The sequence below is a fragment of the Hydra vulgaris genome, chromosome 13 (genome assembly GCF_038396675.1).
Source record: "Hydra vulgaris chromosome 13, alternate assembly HydraT2T_AEP".
NCBI lineage: Eukaryota > Metazoa > Cnidaria > Hydrozoa > Anthoathecata > Hydridae > Hydra > Hydra vulgaris.
Window position 1 is genome coordinate 55,358,543 of NC_088932.1, and position 23,870 is coordinate 55,382,412.

A 23,870-nucleotide genomic window follows, 5' to 3' on the forward strand; every position below is an offset into this window, starting at 1 on the left:
ATATATATGTATATTTATATGTATTTATTTATATATATGCATATATATACATATGTATATATATATATATATATATATATATATATATATATATATATATATATATACATATATATATATATATATACATATATATATATATATATATACATACATATATATATATATATATATATATATATATATATATATATATATATATATATATATATATATGTATATATATATATTTATATATATATATATATGTATATATATATATATATATATATAATATATATATATATGTATATATATATTTATATATATATATATATATATATATATATATATATATATATATATATATATATATATATATATATATATATATATATATATATATATATATATATATATATATTAGTAGTAGAAAATCACTTAACAAAAATTTTTTCCATTTAACACTGTGTTTCATCAACAAAGATTCATCAGAAAATCTGATGAATCTTTGTTTTCTGATGAATCTTTGTTGATGAAACACAGTGTTAAATGGAAAAAATTTTTGTTAAGTGATTTTCTACTACTAATATAATTGCTCTGTTCTTTTAAGAACATTGAGCACTCTATTGTGTAGAATACTTTTTAAAGTTGTTTAAATATATATATATATATATATATATATATATATATATATATATATATATATATATATATATATTTTTTTTTTTTTTTATATACATATATATACACACATACAGATTATTAAAAATAAATGTATCATTGAATATGGTTTCCTTGCCAGATGTCAGATTACTTTTCCAAACTCATTCAATTGAAGAAATAAATGTTATTGAAAAAAAAATAAGGTAAGTTTTGAATTTTTTAAATCTTTGATTGTGGTTATGTTTATAGCATTTATTATCGTAATACGTAATTATGTAGTTTTATTGTAATAATTATATAGTTTTCTCACACAAATACAACACTAAATTGAGAAGTTTTCTCTTAAGTTAATGAGAACCTGTCTCTTGAAATTCTGAATATTTTATTAAACTTTCTTTTTTCCGGATACCCAAATAGTTTTTTGGAAATTCAAGTTAAAAAACGTCTTTTTGTAACTTTCTCATGGAGTAATTGAATTACACAGTAAAATGATTGTTTGTAAATCACACAATGCTATATTTGGTTAATGAGCAAAGCGAAAAAGATGGAAATTTTACCTCCAGAATCTTTAATTAAACCATTAACTGCTTAACTACAAGGCTCAGGAATTCTGGTAAAATGCGTTATGCTGCTTGCATTTTATGGCGATCAAAAAAAGTTTTGTATTAAGCAAAAAAATTTTGATATATTAAAATTATCCTTCAATATCATTTATGTGTTACTTATTTAGGAAATATTAGGTCATAAAAAAAAAGCATTTAAGCACAACTATGAATTTATAATGAAAGAAATTATTTTATAAAAATATTTTGAAAAATACTTTAAATATAATTTGACAAGTGTAAATATGATTTGAAGGAATGTAAAATAGTTTTACAATTTTTATTAAAGAAATTTTTTTCTTAATATCTGCTAATTCATTACATAAAACATCTCTCTACATCATGTGTTAACATAAATTATAATATGCAAAAGCTAGTTAAAAACTTTTTTTTTTTCTTATAAAAGGGATAAGTGTTTTGTTTAAGAGAATTTTTTTCACAAATGTATTTAAAATTTTTTGTTTCCTATTAATTCCATATCTTGTAAAGTTTTTTTGATGTAATACATTTATGTAAATAATTATGTTTACTTTTATTTTACTTACGTTTATCTTATTATTAACTTATAAAATCTATCTATAAATTGTTTATAACCTATATTTAAAATACTACATTAAATTTGTAAAAAGTAAAATAAGTAAATAAATTGTGACTAACAAACAAAATATTATGTTAAGTATGAGGTTGTTTTAAAAAATAAATTATGAGGAAATATAATCTTATTAATCAAATACTACCGAATTTATATTCTATCAATAACTTTTGTTAAATTAGTTTTAAATGATTTTTAACACCATTTAAAATTAAATTAATTAACAGTGCGGTAATTTAAAATACTTTCAAAGTATCAATAGTTTTCAGCCTCCTGTAACAAAAAAGATACTAATAATTACAACGCATTAAAAGCAAAGGATTTTAAAGTATTTGTAAATTGTTTTTTTTTATTTGTGAAGACTTTGATGTTTTAAAAAAGAACGCTGATTTTTTTAATAAAATAAGTGTTTAGTTTAAGTGAAAAAACTAATGGGGTATATATCGGCATGTGCTTTATCTGAGAGTAGATAAGTGAATGTTATCAATAGTTTTCAATATTACTTTTATAAGGAAGCCATATAAGAAAATATGACTAGAATATATGAGAATTTTTTTTTTTTCAACTGTACTTTTAACTTTGTTTTTCTTTTATTTCAATCTTTGTATTTATTTTCTTGTACATTAACATTTTGCCCCAAATTGCAATAAATAAATAAATGAATTAAAGTTATTTTAATTGCACTTTTGCGTCTTTTTTTTAATAATAGGATGCTTAAAAAATATATATATATATTTAGTGAATATTCATTTTACATAACATCAGCAGTTTGTAAAATGATTTTAATGAGCAGAGAAATAAGTTGTGCAATTATTTTTCTTTAACTTTTTTAACTTTAAAGATTTAAGTTCTTATTTAGTTACTGCTTGAAATTGTTATACATAACTAAAAGTTGGAAGTGAAAAAACATTTTCACTTCCAACTTTTCTTTTTTTTTTTTATTCATTCGCAAAATCATTGCAATAAAAAAATTATTTTAAAATAAATTTAAAATTATTGATAGAGCATTTGCACATGCTTTAATTAATGAAAAAAATCAGACAAAGCATATATTTGAAAATATATTTTCAGTAGAAACTTTGTTTTATGTAACATAAATTATTGTTACAATAGCATTTCAAAAAAACAATTTCTTTAGTATTAAGTATTCAGCTTAAACTTTTTAAATATTTTATAAAAATTGTTTCATATTAAGAAAAAAAAATCCTTTCAGTATTGGCGTAATGTTTGCCTGGCTCCATTGCCTTGATAATGAACTTGAATTAAAACTATTCATGAAAATTATTTTTAGTGGAATACAAAATAATGTTGCACAGTGTTTTAGAACATATGGACTTATGCCATCAATTCCGATAGATTTGTGAATATTTAAATTTTCTAGTTTCTGTATTATTGTGGTTTCATAAAAAAGAAGATTTGCTTTATCGTTTGCTTGACTTAAGGAACAGTTCTCAAATACAGGAAGCTCATTATTTATATTATTTGTGAAAACTGATTGAAAATGTTTGTTAAATATATTAGCTATTGTTGTTTTGTATGTTAATTAAATTACTTGTCTTGTATTGAATTGACACTCAAGTTCAATTTTAGTTTCATTTAACATACAAAAACAAGTTTTTAAGTTTGTTTTTTAACTTATTAATTAATGACAATTTGAATCAGAATTTCTTATTCTTTATTTTTCTATAGATTGATTATTTTGAGTCTTATATTTCCATATTATACTACAGTGACCATGTGTAATGTTGCCAAGCATTGGCCCCGGAGATATCTCTGATATTCGTTCTTGCATTTCTGTAAATATTAGATCGATTGTAGACAGATCATAGGTGTTTTTATAACATGTTGAATAAAATGACAATTTTTCACAGTATTGATAAAATCTGATTCGTTTTTGAGACTGTTTGAATTGAATGGGTTGCATTTTATGTCCCATTTGTTGTCAGCATAATTAAAATCACCTGCAATCATTGCCTTATTGAAATTTTTAGACACGGGATAACAATCAGCTTCATTGCAGGATTCCTAGCAGCAGTTTTTCTTTGCCAATTGATAAACAGCTTTCTACAACACATTCCTCAGTTAGTATCTTATTATTTGTTTCAGTACTGGTATATTTCGAATTAACATATATGACTACTCCACCCCCACAACTACCACGATGTTTTCTAAATAACTCATAGTTGGTAATATAAGGAATGGATGTTTCTGTAAACCATGTTTCTGTGATGAAAATAAGGTTGAAATTATGATGAAGGGCGATTGTTCGAAGCTCTTGCAGTTTGTTGTTCAATGATGTTGTGTTGATATAATAACAGTTCAATGAAGTTTGAGCTGAGTAATAAGTTGATTTAGATGATGAAGTTCTGTGTAATGGTTGGAAATTTAAGTGTATAAATATTTTTAAGTTACTCAATGGTATAAGTTTGCCTTCCTTCAAGGTTAACTTTAATCAGTGAATCTCCTTTTAAAATGAATTTAAATTTGTTTTCTTCATTTTCGTAATTATTTGTTATTTAGCGTAGTAGCCCTCTTATCAGAGGGCTACCACGCTAAATTGGTGGATTACCTCCTGTCTGAAACTCTGAACTAAGAATGCTACCACTCTAAATAACAGTGGATTACCTCTCATAGTGAGTTTTTTTTTTAATTATTATTACCTTATTAACACAAATACTGTGAGAAGTTTAGATGTGTTTTTTTCTTAAAAAATATTTTTTTGATTTTTTTAAATATATTTTTGGGAAAATATTTTTGGATTTTGAAACTATGACCTAGATAATCATTGATGCATTCTTCTTAAGTTCATTGCAAAAATTTTCACTGTTTATGTGCACTTTATTTGGTTCAGAAACAAAGAAAAATAAAGAAGAACCATTTCAAATCTTAATAATTGCAGCAGCAATCATTAAAGAGGATATTCAATCATTACTACTTGATAATACCTGTTATCCCTTGCCTAGTTAAATATTTGAAGATTTTATGATAAGATAGGCACTATTTAAATTGTTACCTCAAAAAGTTCCATTACAAAAAATCATATACCACGAATAAAGGAAGTCTTTTCAGCAAAAGATTTTATGACACAGCTTATGCGCTCCATGTACAAATCTATCAAAATAGTTTTGTAGTCAGTTAAAGTAAAATAAATGTGCAAAATATGTCTAATGTAGCTTGATAAAATATTTTTGCAGCACCTGACAGGATTGAATTATCAAAGATCATAGTATAACTAATAGGATCTTATTTACTAATGTCATTTGACCACGTATTTATTATATTTTTGCAACAGCTTAACCATGGCTTTATAGATTTTTAAAAACGTTTAAAAAATGTGCTAATTAAAGTATAAGGTAATAAAGCAAAAAATTGCTTTTAAAGATTGTATGCTGTAAAAGACATTTATTTAAATTATCAAAAGATATTATTTTGTTGAAAAGTATATTTTTTATTAAGAGTATAAATGTTTTTAAAACAATTTGTATAATTAGTTTTACAAAAACAACAAAAATGGTTTATTAAATAAACTTTTTGATAAATCCATAAATTTAATTCAATAATTGAACACATAACAAAATTATTTTTTTTTGTTATGCTATGTAAACTGTCTAATAAAATTTGTTTACACTTAAACGCTTTTAAATAAAGTTTTAAAACGCTATTCAATAAATTCATAAAACGCTATTCAATAAAATCATAGAATATTAAATAAATCTTTTACAATTTAAAAGTTTTTAAAATATAATTCTATTGATGAATGTTTTTTTTAAACAATTTGTATTCTTAATTTTTTAAACAATGGCAACAACAAATGCGTTCAATAAACTTTTTTCAAAAATACTTTTTAATAATTTAAATAAAGTTAGTCTTTTATTAAACGATAATTAGATATAAGTATTTTCTTGTTTAAAGAGTTAGCCTAATATTATAAAAACATTAGAAAATATTGAAGTTTTATAGTTCATCACGTTAGTTTCAAAAGGTTATTAACTGAAATTTTTTGTATTAGGACAGTTTAAAAAAAATCTTTTTATTTTTTTTTTAATGTTTAATTAAAATTAATGTCATGATTAGAGTGCGATCGCACGCCTTTCTTGTCCATGACTGATTCAAGAGGTGCTTTTAATAACTTATGCACCTAAATCATTAGAAAAATGCTTAATACATTCTTATGCGAGAGCTGTTAAATGTTCATACATTACTTTAGCTCATTTTATCAATAATAATATCAAAAGTTCTTGTTATGACAAGATAGTTGCAAATCTTCATTTAATAAAATTATAATAAGGATATAATAAAATTAGAAAAGTCAATAAGCCATAGTGTTTATCAAAGGTGTATTAAAGGATTATTCACTGTTAGAAGTTATAATAAACTTAGTTATGGTTCAACAGGTATGGTGTTTGAGCAATCAATTATTAAGAATGGTTACATCAGCATGCAGATACAAGTTAATTCACGAATAAAAAAAGATTCTGAAAAACTTTATAAATGGTTTTCATCACATCATCTTTTCGCTTAAGTTAAAGAAATCATATCAATTACCAGTGGAATTGTTGGTGATAATAAAACTAACTGCCATAAAGCTCATGTAGTTGGGATTATTTTATTTTAAAATGTAACATCAAATAAAAATGCACTGATTCAGTGCTTACTCTTTTAACTACAAGTAGCGTCATAAAATTTCATGATGAGATAGAAATTATTATTTTAATGTATAAGTATTGTATATTACAATGTATATTATTGAGTATTGTATATTACAATGTATATTATTAAGACATTTGACAATAAAATTAAAAATATTTTAAATATGCCCCTTATCCATTATCACTGTTCAAGGAGGAATGTGTAAAACACAGAAATCAGCTTTTTACAATTGCTTTGAATCAGTAAACATTCAAATTGACATCAAAAATGCTTGTTACATCATAGATTGAGAGTATTTATTTTTGTCATTGAGTCTTTATAGAAGTATTTGATGGTTATACTGAAGAAAAACATCAAAGCTGTAGGACAGCGTTATTGAACCACAAAAACATTTTTATTTTTTGATGTCATTTTTTGATTAATTTATGACAGTTTCAAAAAATCAACAACAATTCCTTGCCAATACTCTCTCAACAAGTCTCTCTTCATTTTAATGTTATGCAAACAGCTAAAAATATTAAAGTGAAAGAAGCTGATAATAACACCGATCCAATACAACAAATACAACTATTGTTGATAATGTAACAAATACAACTTTTTTTTTAATGCTAATTAACCTCCCCAAGGCCATGAAGACTACTACAGTCAACGAGGCTTCTTTAGTTGTGGTTAAAACCCTCTCTCAACTCTATAACTCAGAAACACGAACCTTGATGAACAAGGCGGCTGCTTAAAGAAAAAGTTGAACAGGGTATTACCAAGGGCATAAAGGTTATTGTAACTGCTGGCTTATGAGGCGAGCACTCTACCACTACACCAATACCCCATTGTTAATAAAATAATATTTTTAATAAGGACTTCTTATTTATTTATTTCTTTTATTATTTTTTTCTTATCTTATTTTTACATGCAATAAATGGCTGCGATACTACATCAGCATTTTTTTAATAAAACAACAGTATTTAAATTATTTGAAAAATATTTAACTAATTGTGCCCAAGTGTTTCACATGATAGACTCTAATCCTTTTTTTTTCCTTCAACATCTGCTAATTAAGTATACTATCAAGTTTAAGTCTGGCTTGTCATTCAACTGAAACCAGTAGACCTCTGTTGGAAATTAGTAGATAATACATTAGACCCAATTCAAAATTTACCTCTACCTATTCTCCACCGGAATGTTTTCTCAAGACCATCTTTTTCAATTGCAAAAGAAGAAGAAGTAGAAGAAACCAAGGAAGATATATACTAATATATATACTTATGTATATATATACTAATATATATATACTAATATATATACTAATATATATACTAATATATATACTAATATATATACTAATATATATATTAATATATATATATATATATATATATATATATATATATATATATATATATATATATATTTATATATATATACAGTGGTGTACACTTGGATTTTAGTCGGTCGCCCAGCGGGCGACTGAGAGTAATAATTTAGCTAATCTCGGACACCCTCCAATATTTTCAGTTGTCCATTACCATTTTTTAACAACATTTGCATTTTGCGTAATTCTCATACAGTAAAGTCTTGACTATCTCTCCTAAACTCGATTTTTTTTTAAACATGAAATATTTTTTTTCTGACTGTCACAACTGTTTTTTATATTTAATGAGGATTACATTATGAATAATAAGGAGAGAAAAAAAAATTGAGCGATAATTGTTCAAATTAATGTTTTTATTTTTTGCAACGTAATTTGATTGGTAGCATAAAGATGTTAAATAAAAGCAAACTTTTTATGTATTATTTTTTTAAACTATGTCACTTTGTTTTTATCATTTCTTTTAGAATATTACAACAAGATAATATTGAAATAATAAATAATGTGTACAATTTTTGTTTTACTAGAAAAACTCTTTTTTACCATTGACCTTGAATAATTTTATATGCAGATGTGGGATTGGTGGGGACCTTTAATATTTTATTAGTAATAATGTCAATATGATAAGAAAAAAAAAGTTGATTGAATGAAGAGTTGCTAAATGGAAGTAGACAATGGAAGTAGAATGGTCAGAGAATTCAAACCTAATTTTACATCAAACAGGTGAATTAATTTGCAAGTATCTGTCTGAACCGAGCATGTGGTTGTTGGAATCTTACAAATCAAAGAATTATAACCATCAAAAGGTCACAGAAGTCTAAAGATGAAACAGCTAAATTCAAATTAGTCTTTTAATTAGAGCAAGATCTTGTGAATTTTACAAGAGGTAAGATTTACCTGGTGAAGAATTATTTTAAAGACCATAAATATTCTCAAAAGACAAATTTTAACAATTAAGTGCTGGTAATGTTTTTTTTTATGTTTAATATTTTCAAAATATTTTATTCATATTTTAAGTTATTAGAAAACTTGAATCAACTATAGATAGCAGGCTTCGGCAGGAATGGCGGCCTATGGCCCGTGCCCGTCTCCGCACCCGTCTAAGTCAGTTTAGACGGGCCAAAAAAAGCCCGTCTCAAAAATAAATTTTAGGTAAAAATTAAGGTGAATTTTATGATGTTTTTTTATTTATGTACTCTTTCAAAATTTCTCTTATGACATAATTTTAATATGGATAGCAAAATCCATGTTATATTTTTTTATATTCAAATGTAAAATTTAAACAATTATAATTTAAACAAATAAATAATATAACTAAATCGTACAGTTTTTCAAACGACGATAACTGATTGATATAATATCGAATTACCGTATTATATCGAGTATAATATCGAATCGATATAATATCGAGTTACCGTATTATGTTATAAATTTAATAATTATTTGATTAAAAAAGGGAAATATACGCAATTGATGCACAAGAATTAGGTTTTTATTTTGGGTTTTTGGTATTTATAATAATAATGATAATAAAAAAAATTATCCATGTGATCTTTTTTTCGATAAACTAGTTTGTCTTACTTTAAAGACATTTAAATTATTTCCCTGTTAACTTCCACGTTAACTTGATGGTTTTTCTTAACGAGACGGCAGCTTATTTAATATGCAATTGTATAACTCGTTATTAAAAATGAAATATCTCATTAAAAATCAACAGACGGCTAATCAATTTTTATAGAATAATATAAATAGTGTGTCTGCTTTGTAGTTATCAAGTTATTCAAGTTATCAAGTCATTCAAGTTTTCAAGTTTTTCTAGTTTTTCAGTAAAGATAGTAATGGCATCTTCTGGTAGAAGAGTTAGACTAACAACATTTTTAAGTTGGGGTAAAGATGGAGTCTGTGGAAAAGAAACCGAGGTGGAGAATGGAACAATTTTTGTTGTGAAGATAGGGTGTAAAGTTTGCATTCAGTATAAAAAAGAATAATGCTTATATTGTATATAATACATGCTTATATTGTATAAGAATTATTTAATACATGCTTATATTGTATATGAAGTAATGGAAGCCCGGTATCTTAAAAAATTAATAGTACTTCTAAATAAAAACTTTTTATTAATTTTATTTAGAGAAATTTGATTTCAAATTTTTTTATTTACGTATCAGATTAACTATTTCCGATCAGGATAGGCATAGGTAAAGCGAAGTTATAAAAATTATAAAACAAATTATAAACAGTTTTTAGTTTTTGCGCCCAATAAAATGCATAAGTATATAAACAATTGAATTGAAACATTAACATTAGTTACCAAACAATTCTTAAACTATCGAACTCATTCATTTAAGGTTTAAAAAAAAAAGATTTCAAACTATTTGTGGCTATAGCTTAAAAAAGTCGCAGTTAGATTTTGAAAATTTTGTCATTCTATAAGATTTTTATTCACTAGAAACGAAAGGAACTAAAGAAGCACGATATACTAAAATATACTAAAATAAACTTTGGTAAAAAAATATACTAATAATATACTAAAATAGACTTTGGTAAAAAAACACGTCAGGATGCTTAAATAAGGAAATGTGATGAAATGCATGGTTGTTTCTATGATTTTTTCCGTCGTTTTCAAGTTTATTGGTTTGCCTATATCTGGAATAAAGAAAAAAAATGAACATGAAACTAAATAAAGTTCACTCAAATAACAAATCTAAATAAAAGCAACCATAAAACAGCTAACCCGCGTGAAACGAAAATAGCTCTGAGCAAATAAAAAACTTTGAAAAACAATTATTGAAACTTGAAAAGTATCCAACTCATTGACTTTTATTAAAAGATTTTTTTCTAATTAGCTCTCAAACAATTGGCTCTCTAAGTTATTATTTTAGTTCAATTCACAAAATATTTCATATTCAATGACATTTTCATTCAAAAATAGAAGATAAATTTATAAACTTGAAAAAAAAAAAAAAAAAAAAAATTTAAAGTTGTAAAAGCCCGTGTGAGATCATCGAGACGGGCGGCCCTCCTAGCCCGCAAAGTCTATTTGTGACGGGCTTTTCATAGCCCGTGCGGTTTTTACTCCTGCCGAAGCCTGAGATAGCATATAGTATCTTAAGCAATGAGCTATGCAGTTACTTCAGTTCTGCTAAATTAATCAAATGTTGTAACAAAGGATTTCTTGTGGTTTGCCGATTCACACCAAAAGGCATCATCTATGTGTGACATGGCACTATTAACACTCTAATAATTTACAGCTGGTAATGTAATCAGTTTCTTTGAGTTTAGAAAATCTTACTCCCAGCCTCAGAAATATTAAGCTGAGTTTTAAGTTAGGCAAAAACCCATGTGTGAAGTCAAAAAGCTCCAGTATTCATCATCCTAGGCGTTATAACAACTACTTCAATGTTTTTTTAAAAAATATCAAGTACTGTTAGATGATTGATGCCTAGTCAAAAAAATGCTCCTACGTTATATGTTCATTGCTCACCTTTTACTGTAAGTTTACCTTTCACCGTTCGAATCTTCAACAAGTCAATAGCTGGATGCAGTTAACATCTGTCCAAGATTATTATTTTTATTAAGATTATATTATCTAACCTTTTTAATGTACAGGTATTTTAAGTTAGGTATTTTAAGTTAGATATTTTAAGTTAGGTATTTTAAGTTAAGTATTTTATTCCTAGCCTTCACCTAGAAAAATGTTACAAGACAGAAGAGCATGGAGCAGGTTGTACTGGATTACATTTTACACACAAGTTGGATCACAAGGTGATCATGGTAGTCACAAACTTGACCTGACCTACTCTTAAATATTTGAAAATTTATTTGTTGTCATTTTTTCCTTTTTCTTTTTTTCTTTTCTGTACTAATAAAAAATTTTCATTAAACATAAAATATACGCTTTCAAAAACAACAACACATATACGCAAAAACAAACATATACGCTTTCAAAAACAACATAAGAAAGTAACTTTATAGATACAATTGCTGCTTTGTCTGTAGCTTCTGTATCTCCATGTTCGTCAGCATAGGGGGGCCTGGTGTAGCACCTCTTCATCAAATTATAAATAGATTATTGTATTTGTATTTGATCACTGAATAATAATAATAATAATAATAATAAAAGTTTGCTTTTTTTTAAAAGTTTTTTCTTTTACTGTTATGTTTGTTTGTTTACATTTGTTCAAAAAAATGCGCAATTCCTACATTTCAATTAAACCCTTTTATGTTTATTTTTTTAGAGGAGAAATTGAAAAGAAAAAAGATGATCTTCGTATTATGGTTGGGTAGGCTAAAATTTTTCGAAAAATTAAATATATATAGTTTTAATTATAAATACATACATAAAGGTTTTCTAGTATATTTTTTATATGTGTCAAAATTTTTTAGTGCTGAAATTGTGTGTGCATACATATTTTTTTTTCATTTATTCCAATCATATTAACAAAATACATTTATAATTTACTTAAAACTAAAAAGTTTTCACAGGTTAGATCTTAGTTAAAATCATAGTATATATGTCACTAATAGTTACAACATTTATTCTTTATTTATCTTAATTTACACAATTTCGTTTTTTCCATTTCATAATAATCTTCAAAAACTTATTACATTGTTAATTCATTATCATTAAAATTGTTATATTTATTTGTTTAAATTTTTTATTTTTTAATTGATATGAATTTTTTTTGACCATTATTCATTTATATAAAGTTTTTTTTAAGTTATAAACTATTTTTATGCTTTATTTTTTTTTTTTCCATTATTTTAATATAATATAATGTATATAATAATTTATATTGTAATATAACATATTAATAATATATGTTTTAATATATAAAATATATATTGTAGTATAACATATTACAATATGTTACAATTTATTCTTAATCTTAAGCTCCATGATTTAGTGTTGCAGCAAGTTTAAAATTTATATTGTGTTCATTAGTATTTCTGGACTTGGGTATCCTTTGTATGGCTGCTGTTTTAACTTCTTTTCTTTCATCATTTATCATTGCCAATAACATATTCTCAGTGTTGGCAAAATATGAGTTTTGTTTTAAAACTTGCTCCATTATCTCCTTGTATTTTGCATCAATAACTGTAATTCTTATTAATTGAGGTAGATGCCATAAATTTTAAGCACCATCTATGCTAAATAATTTAAAACCATCTTGGTACATAGCATTGCAGGCCTTGTTAAGAAATGTTACTCTGCTCGCATTTTACGCGCGAAAAGGCAATTTGCCTACGCGTTCTGCAATTTTATGTTATGCAAAAAATAATATCTTTTCGAATATTTAAATTATCTTTTGATGTCGTTTATGTGGCGTTTTATTCAGAAGATATTTGGTCGTAAATAGAAGCATTTTACCGCAATTGTGAACTAATTGATTTTTAATTAGAAAAAAAAGCTTGTTTAATAATTTTATGTTTAAATTAAAAATGAATTCAAGAAAATAAAATGTTATAAGTTTAAACTTTTCATCATATTGAATTTAAAAAAATACATAAAAAAAGTACTTATGATTAACTTAAATTATTTAGGTTAATCATAAGTACTTTTTTGATTAAAGTATTGCCTTATCATCGAATGGCAAGACCCAGTGCAGAATTCACGGGTAGTGTGAGAAGGAGGTTCTTGCCCTTCCCTCAACCCCCTATCTTCCTTAAGAAGAGGGAAGAGTCAACATTGGGCTTTTCAAATTATGAAATAAATGACTTTTTAGTGTCAAAGTGTTGCTTTTTCAAAGTTTTTCTATTATCAATTATTTTATTAGATTGATCATAGAAAGAACGCTGATGAGAAATGTTGAACAAGTTTATGTGTAGTAGACAAATATTTTACCAAAGTCAAGTTCTTTAAAAAAAATTGTTGATAGTTTTTTTGCTTTGCTTAAGCACTGTCTAGAACTAAATGAAACTTGTAACAAATCAAATCAAATGTATTCTGAAATAGATTTTATATTTCATGGAATATTTACATATAGTACAAGTACTAATTTTAAGGTAAATGCCATAATAAGGAGCTAAAAAACAAACAAACAAAGAAACAAAAAAAGCGTAAAACAGTACCATACTTAAGCAAAAAACTTTATGGAATAATAATAAAGTAAGAAGTTTGATAGATTTAGGACAAAATTCAATTGATTTTATACATCTATCTAGAACAACTATTAGAAAGAAACAAAATAAAAACAGATCTTTTTATTACTTTTAATTTCAACCCAAAATGGCGTGATATGACTGAAAATTAATATCCGGGTTAGATAGCAAATGATTGATCAGATTTGGTTACTCAAGTATTTAAACTCAAATTACCTCCTCAATGATATTTATAAAAATTTATACAAAAATATAATATTTATAACAAATACTTAAAAAAAAATGATACTATTTAGCATAACTAATTTTTTCTTGTTTCTAAAGATGTTTTCCCTTTAATCACGATGATTTTATGGATCTTTCTTTGGTAACGGGAACTGTTACATTGCTTATAATTAAAACTTAGTTAATAACTATCGGATTGTAAAATTTTAAACATTTGGAAAAAAATTAAGACATGTGACTACAATAACTATAATTTAAAGTAAAGTAGTTGTTACACTTAGTAAGGTTGGCTATTGTTTAATGCGCCTTAAGTTTGTTTCAAGACAGTATTGCTTTTTAAAAAAAAGATAACGGCAACGTGTTTTTAATAAAGCAGAATAAACTTCTAGCTTATGATAGTTATTTGTTATTTCCTAATGACATTTTCTTTATAAGGGGTTTTATGTTTATTATGGCTTTCAACAAATCAAATATTCAATCTTTCAATAATAATCAAATTCAAATTAAGTTAAAATTTTATTTGTAACTTTAGTTTTAGTTAAACTGTAAAAGTTGATTAATTGAAAAAGTTTTAATGATTTTTAATGCTGTTTGAAAATAACAATGCAGTACTTTAAAGTACTCTAGTGATGCAATTTAACTTTTAACGATATAAATATGTAAGCTAAGTTGAGTTACTCTAAAATGCATTAAGCGTTTTTGTTACGCAGCAAAATCTCATAAAAAGGCCTGCATTGCATAGTGATTGTAACCAAGTTAACAATTTTTTTGTTAGCTACTGTAGATCACATTACACTTTTGTGAGCCACCAAACATAATGAATGTTTCCAGGAGAACTTTTAGATATTTTATTTGAAACCACTCCTGATCGAATAAATAAACCGACACTGTAAAGATATTTTTGATCTGAGCTTAATGTTCTGAGGATGTTATCAGAAAGTAAATGAAAAGCATCTTTTATTTTTTTTGAAAGGAATTACTGCTAAATTGGTTAAGTCTTCTGTCATTTTTTTACCAATATCTCCTTTAAATGATGCTGGACCAGAAGTTTTTCTGTCAATCAACTCAAATAGATGTTTAAACAGAAGTTTATTTAAATGGAATAGAATCATATTCTGTTTCTATTAGTTTTATCACTCTTCCAAACTTACCCGTGTTTACTACAGTTGCATCGCATAAGATAGCATTTAAAGAACCATTAGTGCTAGTTTCAAATTATGAATATATAATTTCATCAGCAAAGCAGCAAGAAATTCCATTATCGAGTGTTAGATGATCTATATTGCTGCTGCTTGGTTCTCTAACTATTGTAATAAGTTATTTTTTAACTGTCCCTGTAGTTGTGTGTTTGTATTGTCTTTTCTTCCGTCGAAACCAATACATTGTAATTTCAAATTTTCTCCTTTTCTCCAATTACATTTTTTTGTCCAACACAAAGTCTTCCTCAATCTACTTTTTTCATATTAAGATGGATGGATTCATTTGGTATTCCTATGTCTTTTAGTATTCCCATATCTTTTAGAGCAGCATTAATAATAGCAGTTGTTGCTCTGCAACTAACACCATCTGCCAGTTTATTGTAAAAAAAGAACAATTTTGATTACATGTAAGACATTATCAGGTTCATATAATTTGTCATTTTTATCATTAGATTCATCTATTTTGATACTTTTTTCAGGTTCATACAAATTATCATCAGTAATGTGATCCATCTCTTCCTCAACATTTTATTGTGTATATAACTGCTGTTGCCTTGATACAAAATTTTTTTTGTGTGTTTCAGCTTTTTTTTAAAGTAGATGTGTAACAAATGCATCCCATTCATTTTTTGCACTTTTAAATTACATCTGTATTTCTCTCTTTCTACTCCTGTATCATAACAATGGCACAAACATATATCAAACATTGTCAAAACAAATTTGCTTTATTTGGCAAAAAAGTTATCTTAAAAATTATCATGAAATTAAGTCTTGAAATTTTATTCAAATGCTTTTTCCATTAATCTACATACTTTTGAGAAAATTCCTTCTGTTTTGATTGTTGTCAGTGCAATTCTTTTGATTTTCTGATTCAATTGTTGCGCCATATATTTTCAATTTCTGTAGTAACTAAGAGTAACTAGTAACTAACATTTGTGAGCAGAACTTTTTGTCATTGGTTTTATATGTCATATTTTTTATTTAAATCTTTTAATAGTTTTATTTAAGTCATGTAACACTAATTTCTAAGTTTTTAGTTATATGTTTTTTTTTTTATAATTTTAATATAGAATTTTATGTCATTATTAATCTGAACAATATAATAATATTAACAATATAAAAAAATTAAGGTTCTAAAATTTCAACTTACAAAAGAGATTTTGATAAATATTGATTTATGTATACAGAAACGAAAATGCTAAAGGTATCTTCATTTCTGCATACATATAAGCAATGTCAATATATTGCCCAATAGAACCAACCTATTCCTTGAATTAGAAATTCCAAAAGACACTCATTAATAATTTCTCAACAGATTTAGAATTTGTGCTTGTGCTTTCTTGTAAGTTGGTACAGTTCTAAAACTCAGTTTAATATTTCTAAGGCTGGATGGTAGTAATATTTCCTGAACTCAGAGAGACTGATTCCATCACCAGCTGGAAATTATTAATGTATTAATAGTGCCATGTCACGCATAGATGATGCCTTTTGGTGTGAATTGGCGAACCACAAGGAATACTGTGTTGCCTTTGAAATTTAGAATCTTACTATTTTTCAGATTTATAATGACATAAAATCCTATAATAAAAATAAAAAGTATAAATAACTAAAAACTTAGAAGTTAGTATTGCCTGAATTAAATAAAATTATTAAGAGATTTAAATAAAAAAATTTATTAAATTTGTATTTTTTGCAAAAGTTGTGGTTTTTGGTGCTGATTACTGTTTTTTACAGTAAACTTTAATTTAGCTTATTTAATTTTAGGTCTCTGTTATTACAAATGCCTGTCTCTATTATAAGAATTTTATTATCGTTTTAGAGAGCGTTATAGAGACCTTATTAATGCAGCAGATACTATTAAAGACATGGAATCTGAAAGTAGTCAGGTATTAACATAAACAAAATTGTCAAAATCTTGTAACAAATAAAAAATTAGCAAAAAGCGTTAGTTTTTGCTAATTTTTTTTTTGTTACAAAAAATTTTTTATATAAGCAAAAGAGTGATTTAACAACTTTTATATTTTTATTATATTATTGGTTACTGAGTAGGGTTTCTCAAACGGGATCCCGGGGATAAAAGTGGCAGCGGGAATTCCCGGGATATCACTGTTATATCCCGGAACATAATTTTTTTTTAATTTTACATATGATAAATGTTTGAACTAATTCGACCCATAATAAGAAAAATATTATTGCATTTAGTTACATTTTTATGTGTTCATATCTCTTATTAAAACCTAGCACAACAAGAAATGTTATTGAAACTATCTTAAACTATCTAACTCAAGGAATCCATTTCAATTTGCAATGCAATGTTTTCTTTTTTCTCGTTATTATAAAATATAAAAAAGATTTCTTGCGACAAAAACAGTAAGTTTGATTTTTAAACTTCTAAATTATTGAAAAGTTAAACTTTTTCTGTGTTGAAATATTTAATAATTTTTGTATTTAAAAAACGGCAAACAAAGACATATAAAGTCATACGTAAGATAACATACATATGTAAGAAATATTTATAACTTTGCCTTTAGTTGTTTTACGATTCAATTTAGTTATACCATGTCAATTGTAAATGGATCGAAAGCATGGCAGTATTTTTGTAAAGAAAAATCTGGTGAATCTGCAATTTGCAAAAAGTGCAATGTAAAGATAATGTGCAAAGGATTTTCGACAAGTGGGCTCCTTCGTCATTTAAAAAACGCACATAGAGATTTGGATTTATATATGAAACGTCAACATGAAGATACTAGTTCAGAAATTAAAATTGTGCAAAAGAAAATCACATTGTTTGTTAAACAGCAGACTATCGAGAAAATTGTGTCAAAGCTAGCAACGGTGGATGGCTTGTAAATAAATGGCATAACAAAAAGTTAATTTGTTAGAAAATCATTGTCTGAAAAAGGCATGTTATTACCAAAAAATCCATCCCATGTCATGAGTATATTAAAAAAACAATATGATTTAGCTAAAAAAACTGTAATTTCTGAGATAACAAAAGAAATATCTAGCAGGTTGCAATTTTCTTTATCGTTAGACAAATATATGTCTTTATAAAATCGACGTTATTTAAATGTAAATTTACACTTATTAACAAAGTTTTGGAACCTGGATTGACTCCGATAGCTGGATCACTTCCTGCAGAAAAAATTGTCGATCTGGTTGAAAATAAACTGTCAGATTTCAATTTATCAATTAAAAAGCATATCATAGCTAGTGTCATTGGCGGAGCATCCGTAATAAAAAAATTTGGACAGCTAAGTGGTATTGAACATCAGCTGTGTTATGCCCACGGACTTCATTTGGCACTTTACAAAAAGTCAGACTCTTCAGTAAAATATATTGAATAGCAGTTGCAAGATTCCGATGAAAGTTTGAGTGATTACAATAAGTTTGATGATGTCTTTGACTGTAATAAGGAGTCATACAGCTCAACAGGCGTTGCGTTTATTGATGATTTACAAAATAGCGTAAATATAGCCTTAACAATTCAGAAGGTTCGAAATGTGGTTTTAATGTTCCGCAAATCATCTTTTAAAAATGACGTTTTACAAATCTACGTAAAATCTATGTTTCATAAAGAACTGAAGCTGATATTAGATGTCAAAACAAGGTGGAATAGTCTTGTTGCAATGCTAGAAAGATTCCTTTAAGTAAAGAAATGTATACTATAAGCAATGATCGATTTAAAAGAAGTTCTGAATATCTCCGAAGATGAATATGCAATTATGAACGCCATAGCAATTTCTCTGCAACCGATAAAAGTTGGAATAGAAAGACTCGGTAGAAATAATGCTACTCTACTTGACGCAGAAGGTGTTATGATATTCATCTTGGATGATTTGGCGGAGAAAAAAAATTTGATAATTTATAAACTGCTTCAATCTTTTCAGCAGAGAATTGAAGAACGCAAAAATGCCAATTTAATTGAACTACTAAAATTTTTAAACAACCCAATTAGTTATAATCAGGAATCAAATATCAACTCCAAACTACTCTTACCGTCCAAACATGCATTAAAAGCAACAGCAAAAAAAATTTATACCAGGTTGTACATAGAGGATGCTAGCACTAGTTCATCAAATAATGAAATAGTTGAAGTGAGTTGTGATAATGAAAGCATGGTTTCTGACCGTCAATACCTCAACCTGTTGCTCCAATTTTATTAGGCAAAAGTATTTTGACACTTGAACAAAAATTGGATGCGACTATTTGTAATGTCAAACAAGTAGAAAAAGCAGCTCTAGAAGACATCTGCAATATAAAAAACCTCACAAAAGAAATCAAACTGTTTGAGGCAACTGGAAAACGTAGCGAAAGTTTAGAAATGATTATCAAGCCGACATCAATTGAATCAGAAAGAGCTTTTTCTGCAGCGGGTCTATTTGTGGGAAAAATTTGTTCACGACTAAGTGACAAATCAATTGATTGATTATTTTAAACAGTAATATAGATTAGCGTGCTAAGATAAATTTGTCCGAAATTGCTTGTATTTATATTAAAAATAATGCCAGGAAATCTCGGGAAATCCCGGGATAAATAAGTTGCACACTGGGAATCCCAGTGTGCAACTTATTTATTCCGAGATTTCCCGGGATTTTAATTCTAACTTGCTCCAAACAATAATAGTGGTCTGCAAACAACCACCTTTAAGTTGTCATGTCACAGAACACCACGAAAAAATACTTATCAAGGAAATTCATGGCACTTTCTTAAATAACAGGACTCCCAGGGATCCTGTTATTACATTAATAATCTTCCTAATAAAATAATTCCCCAGAAGCTACTGAAAATGAAGAAAAATGTTGGCATTTGAGGATGACTTTAATACTGTATATAGAAAGAAATAATCTGTATATAGAAAACCAAAATATTGTTTGTTGTAAATTTTAAATTAGCTATTAAAATGAACTAAAGTTTGTGCAGGTATGAAATATAGGATAAGAAGCAAAACTGACTTTCTAAATGTAGACAAAGTAAGAATAATTAATTTGAGTTGATTTAATTCTTATGAGCCCTTTGAACTTAAATGTTCAACAATAATATTTTAATGTTTGTTTTTAATATTTGCATTGAAATATTTTTAATATTTGCATCTAAAAGTGTCAGTTAAACAGTACAACGTTATTTAATAAAATAAATTAAAAGTAAATTAAAAAAATAATAGTTTTTTGTTTTCTTGTCAAGATTAACTTTATTTATTGCTTAATTCAATGATTATGTTTAGTAAATCATATTATTTAAAGATATATGTTTCATTATTTGCTTTAAAACAATGATATCAGCTTATTGTTAAAGTGATTTGTAATAAACTTTGCCCTATTTAGTTGCAAAAAAAAAAAAGAAAAAAAAAAAAGAAAACCAGATGTACCTTTATTAGTTGATAAAAAGAAAGGATTAACCAAATATTATGATGCTAATAAACAAGATATAGTTATTTTTTTTATTTAGGTGTTTGGTGGTATAAAAAATATACAAAACTTATGTTTGAGTTTTCATACTTCTCTTATGTCTTCATGTTCTAGCAAGATTACTCAGTAAGTACTTGATGTTCTAGCAAGATTACTCAGTAAGTACTTGATGTTCTAGCAAGATTACTTAGTAAGTACTTGAAGTTCTAGCAAGATTACTCAGTAAGTACTTGATATTCAAGAAAGACTACTCAGTAAATACTTGATAAAATAGTTTGATATGTATTAATGTAACAGTTGAGGTTAATAGGTTTTGTAATTTGAAAACAAATACTTGTAAAAACACTATTATTTGAGAAAATTTTATGAAATTGAAAATTTAAAATAAAATATTTTTATACAGTTAAATATATTTTAAAGAAATTCTATAAACTGTAATAAGTTGATATCCATAAGATTTAAAATTTTAGTTTTAATATCTTTTATGATTTAATAGATCTCCACGAGATGTTGCATTTTATTCATTAGCTACTCAAATGGATCTTTTAGTTAACACACCTGAAAAGGTTTGTTTTAATCATTTATCTTTTAATTTATTATTATTGTTTAGTTGCTTTAATTTTTAAAATTCCAACTTAATATAGACACTTTTTCAGGCAAAGCAGAAAAAGTATAAAAACAAAGTAATTTTTTCCAAAAATTCTTCATATTAAGATTTTGCTGCTTAAACCCAAACCTTTTGTTGATGTACTGAAGTACATCAACAAAAAAAGTACGATGTACTACACAAATAGATTTTTCCATATGAACTAATCAGTATTAGTTGATTTTCACTCAAATTTACAAATCCTTGGTATGTTATTAGGTTTTAAAATATTCGCTGGACATGTCAGTTACCCGCGTTTTACTTATTTGTTCTATCATTCAACTTATTTTTCATATAATTTTAACAGTTCTCTATAGGTACGAAAGTACGATGTACTACACAAATAGATTTTTCCATATGAACTAATCAGTATTAGTTGATTTTCACTCAAATTTACAAATCCTTGGTATGTTATTAGGTTTTAAAATATTCGCTGGACATGTCAGTTACCCGCGTTTTACTTATTTGTTCTATCATTCAACTTATTTTTCATATAATTTTAACAGTTCTCTATAGGGCTCTGGGGGATTTCACAGGCCAGTCAAACACCTGAAAGTTCTTAGTTTGAAGCAACTCCATGACCCTGTTCTTAAGTAATTTAAACAATACAAGGAAGTTGTTAAAAAAGGAAATACAGGTCGTCCTGAATGAAATACAGGTCCCCATGAGGAAAATACAGTTTGTTCAGAATAAGCATATTTTACAGTTAAACTGTGTACTTATTAACATGATTTAATAACAATTCATATTTGATAATTGTTTAGCATATATTAAACCTGATTGGATAACTCTAAAGGTGTTTTCATTATAAAACATTACTTGCCCCCACTGTTTTGAAAATATAAAGATTGCTGTCCAATCTTTATATTTTCAGGCAAATGCTAGTCTTTTTTTATGATTTTTCGATTTAGCGGTTTTTTGACAGCAAAATGACAAGACATTTTTAGGTCTTTTTGGAAATGATACTGTATAGTTCAAAAATTGTGTCCGCAAGACTTTCTTGGGTTCAATACGTGTATATTAATATATATATATATATATATATATATATATATATATATATATATATATATATATATATATATATATATATATATATATATATATATATATATAAATATATATATATATATATTTACATTTTAGGTCTTTTTGGAAATGATACTGTATAGTTCAAAAAATGTGTCCGCAAGACTTTCTTGGGTTCAATACGTGTATATTAATATACAGTGGCGACAAAATAAATAGCACAGATTGATGTTCAATATGTCATGATATATTTTCAAGAGATCTGAGTTTTTGAAATCTAAACTTTTTCAGCCAAATAAGATATTATTTTTAGAAGATAACATTATTGAGTAAGAAAAGAGAGTAACTTCGTTAAAAAAAAAGTACAATCGTTTAAATGATTTAGAAGTAGAGAACAAGGGGGCAATTCTTCTTTGTATAAATAGTTTAGAAAACCTTATTAGAGGTAAATTAATACATAGTGGGGTATCCTTTTGAGTCAATAACTGCTTGACAGCAACAGCCCATTGACGAGATCAATTTTTGGCATCGTTCAGGTGTAATGGCGTCCCAAGCAGCCTTTATTTCGATCCAAAGTTGGTCTAAATTTGTTGCAGTTGACCGGTTTATGTTTCTGTCAACTTCCTTCCACAAATTTTCTATCAGATTTAGGTCTGTGACTGTGCGGGCCGCTCCAATACATTAATCTTCTTGGCGTTAAACCACATTTTAACACTTTTGGCAATGTGCTTAGGGTCGTTGTCTTGTTGGAATTTCCAAACCAAAGGGAGATTTTCCTTGGCATATGGCAACATGACGTTTTCAAGTACTTCTTTGTACATGTGTTGATCAATTGTCCCTTGAATTCTATGCAACGGGCCCGCACCACATTATGAAAAACTGCCCCAAACTATCACATTGCCACCACCATGTTTTACGGTCTTAAGAGTATAGCGAGGGCTGAGTTCTTGGTTTTGGGGACGACGAACATGATGTTTTCCGTTGGATCCAAAGCGATTAAACTTAGACTCATCAGTCCAAAGCACATTTTGCCAAAAACTTAAATCTTTGTGTACGTGCTGTTTTGCAAACTTTAAACGGCTGACAAGATTACGTTTTGAGACCAATGGTTTTTTTCGGGCAACCCTTCCAAATAGCTTATTTTCGCGTAAGCGACTTTTAATAGTGCTGACAGGCAGATTAAGTTTTAAATTTTGAGCAATTTGTTCTTTAATTTTTGGTGTGCCAACAAAAGGATTCAGCTTAGCAATACGGGCAATGGCTGCGTCTTCTCTTGGGTTTGTCTTTCGTTTGCTAGACTTGCGTAATTTGTTGCTTAAAGAACCAGTATCGTTAAATAAATTAATAGCATAACTTTCTTTTGATAACTTTCTTACAAGAACAATCCAATCTTCGAGCTATTTCAG

At 26.5% G+C, this 23,870-nt stretch overlaps 1 protein-coding gene across 1 annotated transcript in view; it reads left to right on the forward strand.

Annotated features, from left to right (window-relative positions):
* The first annotated feature begins 724 nt into the window (after positions 1 to 724).
* The window catches only part of LOC101241111 (conserved oligomeric Golgi complex subunit 1), a 70,683-nt gene continuing 47,537 nt past the window's right edge, over positions 725 to 23,870 (forward strand). The window contains exons 1-5 of the mRNA XM_065816987.1: positions 725 to 848; positions 12,094 to 12,138; positions 17,201 to 17,267; positions 20,830 to 20,915; positions 21,286 to 21,355. Coding sequence (XP_065673059.1) covers positions 769 to 848; positions 12,094 to 12,138; positions 17,201 to 17,267; positions 20,830 to 20,915; positions 21,286 to 21,355 — 348 coding nt within the window. The 5' untranslated portion in view covers positions 725 to 768. The remainder of the gene's footprint in view (positions 849 to 12,093; positions 12,139 to 17,200; positions 17,268 to 20,829; positions 20,916 to 21,285; positions 21,356 to 23,870) is intronic.